At 44.7% G+C, this 13,878-nt stretch overlaps 1 protein-coding gene across 2 annotated transcripts in view; it reads right to left on the bottom strand.

Moving 5' to 3' along the window:
- ABLIM2 (actin binding LIM protein family member 2) overlaps positions 1-10,811 on the bottom strand; it is a 69,852-nt gene extending 59,041 nt beyond the window's left edge. For both annotated transcript variants that reach the window (XM_060777996.2, XM_067468954.1), the window contains exon 1: positions 10,693-10,811. In XM_060777996.2, the coding sequence (XP_060633979.2) occupies positions 10,693-10,708 (16 nt within the window). In that variant the 5' untranslated portion in view covers positions 10,709-10,811. The remainder of the gene's footprint in view (positions 1-10,692) is intronic.
- Between the last annotated feature and the right edge of the window lie 3,067 nt (positions 10,812-13,878).

Here is a 13,878-nt window from a genome sequence, read left to right as displayed (position 1 = left end):
TTAAAATAACAATGGAATAGAATTGAATGATCAGAGTATGTTAACTCTGTAAATATCAAAATATTATCCACAATCTGCATTATAATTGCAAGTCTTCTGAAGATGCCAGCCACAGATGTTGGCAAACATCAGGAGAAAATGCTGCTAGAATGTGGCCATACAGTCTGGAAACCACACAACACCCCAGTGATTCTAGCCATGAATGCCTTTTGCAATACAAACAGTTCGGTCAGTAGATGAACTTGACAATTTAAAAAGACCCCCTGAATAGGGTGGCAAGGCCTTTGTTTTGCTTATCTGTAGTGGCAGATATCATGAAAACTATGCACGGACATTTATTTTGCTTATCTGTTATTGTCAGTGTTAGCACATTTTATGTGTGCCCCAAAAACAATTCTTCTTCCAATATGGCCCAGTGAAGCTTGGGTCTAGAACAGTGGTCCCCAAGAACTAAAATATGGTCCTCACCAATACTACACAGTTGCAACGAGAGCAACTGGTCTTGCGAAATGGGGATGTCAGAAAGGGAGAGGCTGACTACCCACAAAAGGCACGACAAAAAACCTCCTGGTCAAAAAAAGGTTAGGAACCACTGGAGTAGAACATATGTGGTGGCTCCAACCTCTCGAAGGATCCTATCCAAATGTTCAGGCTGAAGAAACTGAAAAGTATCCATCAACATTGGACAAGCAGGAGCCAAGGTTACATCCACTGGAACTTTATTAACTACAGCATCAATTTCAAAGCAAATCTGCGCAAATATATCTGCAAAGTGCCATGCAAATTCTTCATGGCTGTTGAATGGTCAACATTTTCCCCATTACTCCTGGCACATAAGAAGCTTCCACAATTGTAGCAGGCCATTGATTCCAAGATGCCCAATTGCACACCTTTTGTTGAACCACAGTGGGGGGGGGGGGGGGGGGGGTTGGGGGGGGGAGGTACATCTTAGAATTGGTAAAATACAGTATTTGTTGTTGAGATTCCAACCCCAACCCCAAGATCATGACTATTTCAGAAAGGAAGACTGTTGAACAGAACACCAACTGAATCCCTTTTTTGTCCTAGCTTACCCATCTTTAGGTAAAGGCTGATCTGGCCAGGTTGGTCCATGCCTTGGTCACCTCTAGATTGGACTACTGTAATGCGCTCTACATAGGGCTGCCCTTGAAAACGGCTCGGAAATTTCAGCTAGTCCAGCGGGCGGCGGCCAGGATGTTAACTGGTGCTCCTTACAGAGAGAGGTCAACCCTCCTGTTCAAGGAGCTTCACTGGCTGCCGTTCATTTTCCGGTCACAATTCAGGTACTCACCTACAAAGCCCTAAACGGTTTGGGACCTGCCTACCTGCGTGACCGCATCTCCGTTTACAAACCTGCATGCTCCCTCCGATCATCTGGAGAGGCTCTGCTCATGATCCCACCTGTGTTGCAGGCGCGTTTGGTGGGGACGAGGGACAGAGCCTTCTCTGTAGTGACCCCCCGACTCTGGAACTCTCTCCCTAAGGACATCAAACAAGCCCCAACATTGGCTGTCTTTAGGAAGAGCCTGAAGACCTGGCTGTTCCAGTGTGCCTTCCCAGAATAGGAAACTCCTGGCTTCAAGTCCCAAATGCACTTTGTTAGAGATTCAGGATTATCTGCACATTGCACCTACCGCCAAATACCTCTATACATTACCTGTCAGGTTCAGCACTTTTAATTTTTGTCCATTACATTTGGCCTGGCCCCTAGGTTTTTAATTGCATCACAGTGTCATTGTTTTACTGTTCTATTGTTTTGCTTGATGTTTTATTATTTGCTTATGAGTTTTACTGTGTATTGTATGTTGCTGTTGTCGGTGGCCTCGGCCTTTGTAAGCTGCATCGAGTCCTTCGGGAGATTTTGCGGGGTATAAATAAAGATAATAATAATAATAATAATAATAATAATAATACACACTCAAATCCCGCAGGCTGTGGGATGGGACATTCTCCCCTCCCCGCAAGTCTTGCCTGCTGTTTTACAGAAAAATATAGTGGTCAGAGCCGAGAAAGATTATCCTCCCCATCCACCCAATACACACACAACCCTTATCCAACCAGGTTTCTGTAATACAGGCCAAGCCAGTATGCTCATCCAGAATCAGCTCCTGGATTGCATTTGTTTTCCCATTTACTGACAGCAGCATTTTCAGCCCAGGATAAGCTTTCATAGATTGTCAACTCCCTTAGAGCACATACTGCTACTATTGTACCTTGAAATTAATTAATATAGGAAAGATTTAGCAACATGTGTGTGTGTGCCTTTTTAAAAAATGGGTCTCCTTGTTTGTGTGTTGTTATGATCCTGCAAATAGAACCGGGAATGGAACTGGCTAACAGGCACACCTTGGTGCTATCCTAAAATACACATTCTAAAGCTGGTCTTTTCATATCTCCATCCACAAATTCTTTGTTGTCCTGGATTTTGCATGTGGCTTCATTCTATTACCATGAGAATACTTTCATACTTTGTCATCATGATTTCAGCATCTCCTGGGCACTTATATAGCCTACATACTTTATACACAGTATGGAATGAGAAGGAAGGTTTTTGCATGCTCCACTTGCTAATATTGTGTATGTGTTTGAAGCATTTAAAATTGTATCTAATATCCTAGACTATGGGTTTATCGAGTCCACCAGTTATTATTTACAAAGAACTCTCAGATCTAAAGGTTTCATAATAAAGCTCCCCAAAAGATAAACTACTGGAGAAGGAAGCATAAATTATTCAGAATTCTTTATCAAAAGTAGTTTTACCCTACATACTTAAATTTAAATCTAGAAACTTTAGTAAAACAAAAAACAACCCAAGAATACTGGGTTGGCTTATCTTTGGGCAAATGTGACAATAACAACAACAACAACAACGACAACAATAATAATGTACTACCCGCCTCTCCTTGCAGCTTGAGACAGGTTCCAACATGCTTAAAACAGGCAGCATGGGTGCTTATTCCTCTTCACAGAATGACCTTGACTTATCCATGAGTCATATCAAAATTCATAATTTTGGTCCCCAAACCTGCCCATGAGTACATTTTCTTATCTTTAAGAAAATGTACTCATGGGCAGGTTTGGGGACCAAAATTATGAATAAGTAATTTCTGACTAGCTGTAGAAAGAATTCAATAATCTATATATCTTCTATATACCTAATGAAAGTGAAAATATGTATGTGTGTATGTGGCTGGGGTGCCCACTTCCAGACAGGCTCCTGCTTCCACAAACAGCTTTAACTGACAGTGCTGAGGAGTCACAAGAAGCCCTCCCTCCAAGGACATTTCAAGTTATAGCACACACTCACCACCCAAGGAATGCTTTTATTCGGGGAAAATTTCATCCTAGATTTTAAATGTTTCTTCTACCACAGACATCCCAGTGTTTCTTTCTCACTCCATTGGTGTGGAATTTGCATGATCTCGCCCATTGCCTCTCCCTTAACCTTTCCTATTCTTCTCAACTCTGTCTGCACAACAAACAGAGCAGAACTAATCAACAACTAAACACACTGGAGGAGTTTGATGGATTGACTCTACATACTGGAAGTTGTAGTTCACCCTGCATCAAAGTAGAGCACTGTGACACCTACTGACAATGGACCTGGACCACATTTGGCACACAGAGAGCACACTGAACCCCACCAATTATGCATCTAGAGGAAACTTGCCCAACACGACAAACTTTTAACTACTGATGGAGTTTTTTTCCTTTGTATTTTATTGCGTTGTTGTGTACATTTGTGTTTTATTTTATTGTAATTGTTGTTTGAGCTTGGCTTTATGTAAGCTGCCTCGAGTTCCCGTTAGGGGAAATGGTGGCAGGGTATAAATAAAGTATTATTATTATTATTATTATTATTATTATTATTATTATTTGTCATCACAGGGAGGAGGGAGCATGCTTGTTTTCTTCTTCCCTGGAGACTAGGACACGGAACAATGGCTTCAAACTACAAGAAAGGAGATTCCATCTGAATATTAGGAAGAACTTCCTGACTGTGAGAGCTGTTCAGCAGTGGAACTCTCTGCCCCAGAATGTGATGGAGGCTCCTTCTTTGGAGGCTTTTAAACAGAGGCTGGATGGCCATCTGTCAGGGGTGATTTGAATGCAATATTCCTGCTTCTTGGCAGGGGGTTGGACTGGGTGGCCCATGAGGTCTCTTCCAACTCTATGATTCTATTATTATCATCATCATTATTTCAGGGGATTAACCTGGCATGGTGTGAGTTGTAGTTCACCCACAACCTTATGCATTTTGTAAAATAAAACAATGACTTTTTCAGTAACCCGGGCAATGCCGGGTACCCAAGCTAGTTCATTTATAAATGTTCAGTGGGTAATACAAGATCACATTTCTGACCAATAGGAAACCCCACCAAAACATAACTTCTGTCCCAATATGCAAGCTATACAGGAAATGTGAAATACATATTTAATGTATAGTTGCTTCCATTGTGGCCCTCGGCATGTAGGTGAACATTTGCTTCTTTAGTCTGGCTTTCATTCTTATGTTGTATTATAGATCATAACTAGATAATGGTAACACCCAGCTTCAAGTCCAGCATGACAACTGAATCCTAAATATAGTTATTTGGAAGCAAGCCAGTGAGATTATCCTCTGAGTGAGTTCTTCAGCTTGACAACCAATGTCCTCCTGAGAACTTGGGGTGGAGAGTTTTAAAAGGGAAGCCAGAAATAGAGAAGAGAATAAAGAGAACAGAAGGTAAGAGATACAGAAAGACTGAATCCTCCAGAGCTTTAGGGAGATCTGGAGAGAGGAAATGGTTGTTAATTATTTTGAATGAAACCAGTGGGTGAAATCCAGAGAAACCGCAGTATTATAAAGAAATGCTTTCAAGCATCTGAAATTACAAGTTGCTTTGGAAAATAACCCACAACCTCTTTGCAGTCCATAAATATTATGAACACTGTTTTGTGACTGTCAAACAATGTCTGCCAGCTTGTCAGTTAGATTTGTTGTATGAATGTAGACCAATTCTTTGGCATATTGTTTCTGTGCTCTTCTACATGTCGGCTAGTTCCAGGCTTTTTCTCAACCATTTACGGACCAGAGACAGCTGGGGAACTTAGGTTTTTTACCACACTATTTTTGCAATTACTGCTTTGAATAAAATCACATCAGGATCTTAATCAAGGATACAAACAACCGTTGGAACGGGAATCCTTGGTAACTGTAATTCCAAATCGAAGCCATGTATGCATCCCACCAATTACAGTACAACACAGCGCAAAGCTACCATTCTACATTGATGTATTTGTGTATCTGTAGTACTTTAAACCAAACATACATTGAAATTTAATAAATAAGAGAAATGCTGCTTGTTTGAAATGATGGGTCTGCAAACAGCTGATATTGACAAGGAACGAAGAGGACGAAGGGGATGAATCCAGGCCTCTATTGTACAGAAAACCCCTAAGTTATGAACAAGATGGATTCTGTAGATTTGTTCTTAAGTTGAATTTGTATGTAAGTTAGAACAGGGACATTTTTAAGTGTAACTCCAGCCCAGGCCCGTAGCCAGGATTTCGATTTGGGGGGGGCTGAGTTTGTTGGGGGGGGCTGAGTCTGAGTGAAAGGGGGTCTAGCCTAGCAAACCTTTTGTATCATTACCCCAATACCCCCATGCATATGGGATATATTGAGTATGGTGATCAGATCATGATATGAATAAACATAACAGTTTAAATAATGCACCAGTAAGGCCTTTTTGCGAACCACCATGAGAATTTCCAGGGGGGGGGCTGAAGCCCCTCAAGCCCCCCCCCCCCCCCCCCCCCCCGGCTACATGCCTGCTCCAGCCAATATAACTCTATCACCAATCCTTTGGATAGCATAAGGAAGGGTTATCACCCCTGTGGTTTTGTTTTGTCTGTGCCCCTGTTCAGAAGATTTCTCCTTACTTTCAGTTCCTGTCATAATTGGATTTGGAAAAATTTCATTTGTTGTGGAAACAAGGATTGGTGATAGAGCTTCTATGGAAACCCCTTTCTCCCATGATAATAACTCTTCCGGGTGTGGATTTCCCTTCCGAGAGGTAAATTCATCTCACTTCCTGTTGTCTCACCCCCATTCTTAATTATGAGTCTTTTGTAAGTCAGATATTTATAAGTCTGGGACTGCTATATTACAGTCAGGCTCCCATATCCATGGATTTGACTGTCCACGGCAAGAAAATATTCTTTCTCCTGCTTAAAAAGAAATTCAAAAGGCAAATCTTGATGTTGCCATTTTATATAAAGGATACCATTTTATGATGATGCTGTATATATAATGGGGCTTGAGCAGCCTCAGATTTTGGTATCCATGGGGGAGTGGGTTCGGATACCAAGGGTTCACTCCTTTTTAGTTCAACCGTCCTATCCAGTGCTGAGGGACAGACATATGAGGCAGTCTGAAGTGACCCAAGGGATCCAGTGGTGGGGTAAGGATCTAAAACAGGCATAAGCAAACTTTGGTCCTCCAAATGTTTTGGACTTCAATTTCCACAATTCCTAACAGCTGGTAAGCTGGTTGGGATTTCTGGAAGCTGAAGTCCAAAACACATGGAGGCCAAAGTTTGCCCGTGCCTAATCATAAACCCAAGTCCAGCACTCTGTCTACTGGACTGCCCTGCTCCCTCCCCTTAACATCTGGGCAGCATCATTTCAAGCTTTTAAAAGTATAAATCCCACTTGCTGAGTCTCCAACAAGCCTCACAACCTTTGAGAATGCCTGCCATAGATGTGGGTGAAACATCAGGAGAGAATGCTTCCGGAACATAGCCATACACCCCAGAAAACTCACAGCAACTCACTTCCAGGGGTAGTTCCTGGGGTAAAGCTCTGGTAATCACACTCAGGGCCCTTCCACACAGCCATATAACTCAGAATATTGAGGCAGATCATCCACAATATCTGCTTTGAACTGGGTTATCTGAGTCCACATTGCCATATAATCCCATTCAATGTGGATTTTATACAGCTGTGTGGAAGGGGCCCCAGAAAATAAAACGGTAAGCAAAATAGCAAGGAATGCGTTTGCGGGCTGTTGAGTGGATCCTCCCTCCACCAAGTGAACTGACTGTACTTAGTTTAATCCATAAAGGATTAAACAGATTCGAAATGAGGGGGAAAGAATCCAAAAATAGGGGAAACCCTGGTGTGCTTGCCACAAAAGGGTGGTGGAGGCATTGGGAGTAAAAGCAAAAAGGACAACATAGATTCGGGAGCAAAGAGGCAGTGAGGGAACATCTGGCAGATGACTCTGGCCCCATCGTAAATACAGTTCCAAATTCCAAATACAGACAGTCCCCAAGATTGGTTCGGTAGGTTTGTTCTTAAGTTGAATTTGAATGTAAGTTGGAACAGATACTTTTTTAAAGTGTAACTTCATCCAAATGTGTATGTGTGTATGTTTATTATTTATTTATAAATAAATAAACAAATATTTACTGTATTTTTACCCCATTCTATCTCAACCCCGAAGGGGACTTAAAGCACCTTATATTTATGTATGTGTGTGTGTGTATAAGCTTTGGATCGCATAGGGAAGGATGAATACCCAAATTACCCCTCCCCATGCACATGGAAGGCACTTTATGGCAAACATAAAAGGGAAAGTAGCCTTGGAGACTTCAAAACAGCCTACATGCAGCTTGTGGGGTGCATTTTTACACCCTCAATATAGAGACTCCTAGCCTTGTAAAGATAATCTATGGGACGAATAAAAATAATGTAATTGATAATCCGATATTGACCAATATTGACTAATGGCCTCCCAAACCTGAATTTCATAGAATAGGCATGCAGTAAATATAGGGCACTTCCAGACAGGCCCTATATCCCAGGATCTGATCCCAAGTTTTCTGCTTTAAATTGGATTATATGAGTCGGCACTGCCACATAATCTGGGATAAACAGAAAACCTAGAAAAAGATCCTGGGATATAGGGCCCTTCTGGAAGGGCCCTGTGACATTTGCTTTGTTGTCTATGCCCCTGTTTGGGAGATTCCCCCTCCCTTTCTGTCCCAGTGAGAATTGGATTTGGACAAATGTAGCTTGTTTTGGAAACAAGGGTCGGTGACAAAGCTTCATTAGAGACACCTTTCCCCCATGGTAATATATCTCCCAGGAGTGAATTGGGGCTCTTCCACACAGTCATATATCCCAGAATATCAAGGCTGGTCATCCACAATATCTGCTTTGAACTTGGTCATCTGAGGGCCCTTCCACACAGCCCTATATCCCAGAATATCAAGGCAGAAAATCCCACATTATCTAAGTGTGGACTCAGTTCAAAGCAGATATTGTGGGATTTTCTGCCTCAATATTCTGGGAAATAGGGCTGTGTGGAAGGGCCCTGACTCCACACTGACATAGAATCCAGCTCAATGTGGACTTTAGGGCCCTTCCACAGAACTCTATATCCCAGAATATCAAGGCAGAAAAATCCCACAATATCTGCTTTGAACTGAGTCCACACTCAGATAATGTGGGATTTTCTGCCTTGATATTCTGGGATATACGGCTGTGTGGAAGGGCCCTCAGATGACCAAGTTCAAAGCAGATATTGTGGATGACCAGCCTTGATATTCTGGGATATATGGCTGTGTGGAAGAGCCCCAACTCTGGGTTATCTGAGTCCACACTGCCATATATTCCAGCTCAAAGCAGATCATATGGGACTATATTCAGATGTGTGGAAGGGGCCTGGGGGCCCTTCTAGGGTAAAGATAAAGGTTTTCCCCTGACATTAAGTCCAGTTGTGTCCGACTCTGGGGTGTGGTGCTCATCTCCATTTCTAAGCTGAAGAGCCATCGTTGTCCATAGTCACCCACATGATCATGTGGCCAGCATGACTGCATGGAGCATCGTTACCTTCCTGCCGAAGCGGTACCTATTGATCTATTCACATTTGCATGCCAGAGCAGCACCTATTGATCTACTCACATTTGCATGCCGGAGTGGTACCTATTGATCTGCTCACATTTGCATGCCGGAGCGGTACCTATTGATCTACTCACATTTGCATGCCGGAGTGGTACCTATTGATCTACTCGCATTTGCACGCCAGAGCGGTACCTATTGATCTACTCACATTTGCATGCCGGATCGGTACCTATTGATCTACTCGCATTTGCATGCCAGAGTGGTACCTACTGATCTACTCGCATTTGCATGCCAGAGTGGTACCTACTGATCTACTCACATTTGCATGCCAGAGTGGTACCTATTGATCTACGCACATTTGCATACCGGAGTGGTACCTATTGATCTACTCACATTTGCATGCCGGAGAGGTACCTATTGATCTACTCACATTTGCATGCCAGAGAGGTACCTATTGATCTACTCACATTTGCATGCCAGAGAGGTACCTACTTATCTACTCGCATTTGCACGCCAGAGAGGTACCTATTGATCTACTCACATTTGCATGCCAGAGAGGTACCTATTGATCTACTCACATTTGCATGCCAGAGAGGTACCTACTTATCTACTCACATTTGCATGCCAGAGTGGTACCTATTGATCTATGCACATTTGCATACCGGAGTGGTACCTATTGATCTACTCACATTTGCATGCCGGAGTGGTACCTATTGATCTACTCACATTTGCACGCCAGAGTGGTACCTATTGATCTACTCACATTTGCATGCCGGAGTGGAACCTATTGATCTACTCACATTTGCATACCGGAGTGGTACCTATTGATCTACTCACATTTGCACGCCAGAGTGGTACCTATTGATCTACTCACATTTGCATGCCGGAGTGGTACCTATTGATCTACTCACATTTGCATGCCGGAGTGGTACCTATTGATCTACTCACATTTGCATGCCAGAGTGGTACCTACTGATCTACTCACATTTGCACGCCAGAGTGGTACCTATTGATCTACTCACATTTGCATGTTTTCGAACTGCTAGGTTGGCAGAAACTAGGGCTGACAGCAGAAGCTGATGCCGCTCCCCAGATTTGAACAACCAGCTCAGAAGCTCAGTGCTTTAGTCCACTGCGCTACCGGGGAAGAGGCTTCTTGGGAACCTTTCTACACAGCCCTTTATCCAGAATATCAAGGCAGAAAATCCCACAATATCTGCTTTGAACTGGGTTATCTGAGTCCACACTCAGATAATGTGGGATGTTCTGATATTCTGGGATATAGGGCTGTGTGGAAAGGCCCTGAGTCCACACTGACTGAATGTGGATTGTATACAGCTGTGTAAAAGGGGCCTCTCCCTTCCAATGGGGAGACTTCTCTCACTTCCTGTTGCCTCACCCCCGTTCTTAACTAGGAGCTGTTTGTTTGTAACTCGAGGACTGCCTGTATATGGGGTTCTTCCACCCCAAAAAGCCTTTTGGAAGCGGAGACAATGACGTGGTTGAGCAAGGGCATGGGCGCACAGCCAAGGCTCAGAGGTTCCTGATCCCGAGGCTGACCCACATCGCTGCCGCATTCCCGGAGCTTTCCTTCCCCCCCCCCCCCCGTTCCTCTCAAGCCATCCCGGGGAGGCAGAACCGGAAGGATGCTCGAGACAAGCAGGAGACGGGGTGGCGGCGCAGCATCCTCTGCAGGGAAGGGGCGACCACAGCACCAGATCCCCCCCCCCCCAATAAAAAAGGCAGATCCGCATGACAACGTGCCTCCCGCTCTCCTACCTGCCTCGGTGCTCATGTCGGCCAAGCGGGGGGAGGCATCCCCCGGGCACCTGTCACGCGGCTCAACCCCAGAGTCCAGCCAGCAGCAAGCGGAGGAGGAGAGGCGGAGGGATGGGGAGAGAGAGGAGAGGGGGCGAGGGGGGGCAGCTTCTCCGCCAGACGCGGCTGCGATTGGCGCTCTGAGGCTCCGGGGGCGGGGCTTGTTGCTGCGGGAGCGGGAGAGTGACAGAGCGCGCGCCACGCTCGCCCCCCTCCCCTTAGCACTCTTCTTTGCCGCGGTCCGCGCGCAGCCTCGCCCCACTCGCGGGAGGGAGGGAGAGAGGGACTGCAGTGCAGGCGGCGCCAGGGGTGTCTTTGGGACAGATCCCGGCTCGATTGCTGGAGCCTCGCCAGCTTGCCTGGTGGACAAATGCCTCTGTCGCTAAGCACACACGCCCTTCCCTCCCTCCCATGCACGCCTTTCCGATGGGCATTCAGAAAGCGCCCCCCAGGGACAGTTCCATAGAGATCCTATCACTAGGAGGTGATTCCTCGCGTGATTCCCTCTCCAGTTCGAATCCTTTGCTCCATGTCTAAGGGCCCTTCCAGACAGGACCTATATCTGAGGATCTGATCCCAGGGTGGCAGTTTATACCTGATTATCTGGCAGTGCGGACTCATATAATCCGGTTTAAAGCAGAAAACCTGAGATATATGACCTGTCTGAAAAGGTCCATATTGGGTTGTTGTAGGTTTTTTTGGGCTATATGGCCATGTTCTAGAGCAGTGTTTCTCAACCTTCCTAATGCCACGACCGCTTAATACAGTTCCTCATGTTGTGGTGACCCCCAACCATAACATTATTTTCATTACTACTTCATAACTATAATATTGCTACTGTTATGAATCGTAATCTAAATATCTGACATGCAGGGTGTATTTTCAGTCACTGGACCCAATTTGGCTAAAATACCCAATATGCCCAAATTTGAATACTGGTGGCGTTGGGGGAAAATAGACCTTGCCATTTGGGAGTTGTAGACATTGGGATTTATAGTTCATCTACAATCAAAGAGCATTCTGAACCCCACCAATGATAGAACTGAACCAAACTTGGCACACAGGACTCCCATGACCAAGAGAAACTAGAAGAGTTTGGTGGGCATTGACCTTGAATTTGGGAGTTGTTGTTCACCTACATCCAGAGAGCACTATAGACCTGAAGAATGCTAGATCTGGACCAATCTTGGCACACTCAATATGCCCAAACCTGAACACTGGTGGCGTTGGGGGAAAATAGACCTTGCCATTTGGGAGTTGTAGACATTGGGATTTATAGTTCATCTACAATCAAAGAGCATTCTGAACCCCACCAATGATGGAACTGAACCAAACTTGGCACACAGGACTCCCATGACCAAGAGAAACTAGAAGAGTTTGGTGGGCATTGACCTTGAATTTGGGAGTTGTTCACCTACATCCAGAGAGCACTATAGACCTGAAGAATGCTAGATCTGGACCAATCTTGGCACACTCAATATGCCCAAACCTGAACACTGGTGGCGTTGGGGGAAAATAGACCTTGCCATTTGGGAGTTGTAGACATTGGGATTTATAGTTCACCTACAATCAAAGAGCATTCTCAACCCCACTAACAATAGAATTGGGCCAAACTTCCCAATCCCATGACCAACAGAAAATATTGTGTTTTCTGATGATCTTTGGCGACCCCTCTGACACCCCCTTGTGACCCCCCCCCCAGGGGTCCTGACCCCCAGGTTGAGAAACACTGTTCTAGAGGGATTTTCTCCTGACGCTTCACCTGCATCTATGGCAAGCAGATCAACAATTGGGTCACACCATTTACTGAAAACCCACACACATAGATAGATATCTACATAAAAACTCCAACTGGGATTGTGGCGCAGCTGGATGAGTGTCAGCTGCATTAAGATCACTCTGGCCAAAAAGGTCATGAGTTCAAAGGCAGCCTGGGTTGTAGTGGGTTTCCAACCAATTGTGTGAAGCCTGTTGTCGACCTTTGCAACTTGAAAGACAGTTGCATCTGTCAAGTAGGAAAATAAGGTACCACCTTAAAGTGTGGGGAGGCTAAATTAACTGATTTATGAGGCCATAAAGAAGACTCCAGCAAAGCATTCCAGCGGGGAAGCATGTGGGGAATGCGGAAGTGCTTCATCAGCGTCGCAGATGAACGATGAAAACGACAGCTCCCCTGGCGGCCAGAAAAAGTTAAATAGCCTCTGTCTATGTCTGTATATGTTTGTTTGTCAAAAATTGGCCTTGAATGTTTGTGTACACTGTAATCCGCCCTGAGTCCCCTGTGGGGTGAGAAGGGCGGAATATAAAAGCTGTAAATAAATAAATAATAAACCATCACCCAAGTCAAAAAAGAAGCACCATTAAAGCCTTGGCAGACCGTGCAAAAAGAATCTGCGAACCCCACCTCCTCCAAGATGAACTGAACCACCTCAACTGGACTCTACAGGCCAATGGATACTCCACCTCAGACATCAGAAGAGCTGCAAGACCAAGAACAAGCCACGAGAATAAAGACAAAGATCCGCCCAGAGGAAAAGTATTCTTGCCATACATCAAGGGAACCACTGACCGCATAGGGAAACTGATGAGGGAACACAACATACAAACTATCTACAGACCCACCAAGAAAATCCAACAAATGCTACGTTCAGCAAAAGACAAGAGGGATCCTCTCACTTCTGCAGGAGTCTACCGTGTACCATGCAGCTGTGGACATGTCTACATAGGGACCACCAAATGCAGCATTGCCCGAACACGAATCAAGGAACATGAAAGGCACTGCAGACTACTTCAACCAGAGAAGTCAGCCATAGCAGAGCACCTGATGAACCAACCTGGACACAGCATATTATTTGAGAACACAGAAATGCTGGACCACTCTCACAACCACCATGTCAGACTACACAGAGAAGCCATTGAAATCCACAAGCATGTGGACAATTTCAACAGAAAGGAGGAAACCATGAAAATGAACAAAATCTAGTGGAAGGGAGGTGGGCAACAGGAAAACAATGAAGAAATGTCCAGTTGACTGGTTTTAAATGACTAATGTTTGCAAAATGGCTCAGTGAGTGTGTAAGACCTCAAGCTGGCCAGGGTTTATTGTTTAAGTTCCTTGGAATCATCATCTGTAGTCTGGCCTAAATG

This window comes from Anolis sagrei, chromosome 5, assembly GCF_037176765.1.
Source record: "Anolis sagrei isolate rAnoSag1 chromosome 5, rAnoSag1.mat, whole genome shotgun sequence".
Lineage (NCBI taxonomy): Eukaryota > Metazoa > Chordata > Lepidosauria > Squamata > Dactyloidae > Anolis > Anolis sagrei.
Note: the sequence above shows the minus strand (reverse complement) of the source record. Positions and strands in the feature narration are given on the sequence as shown.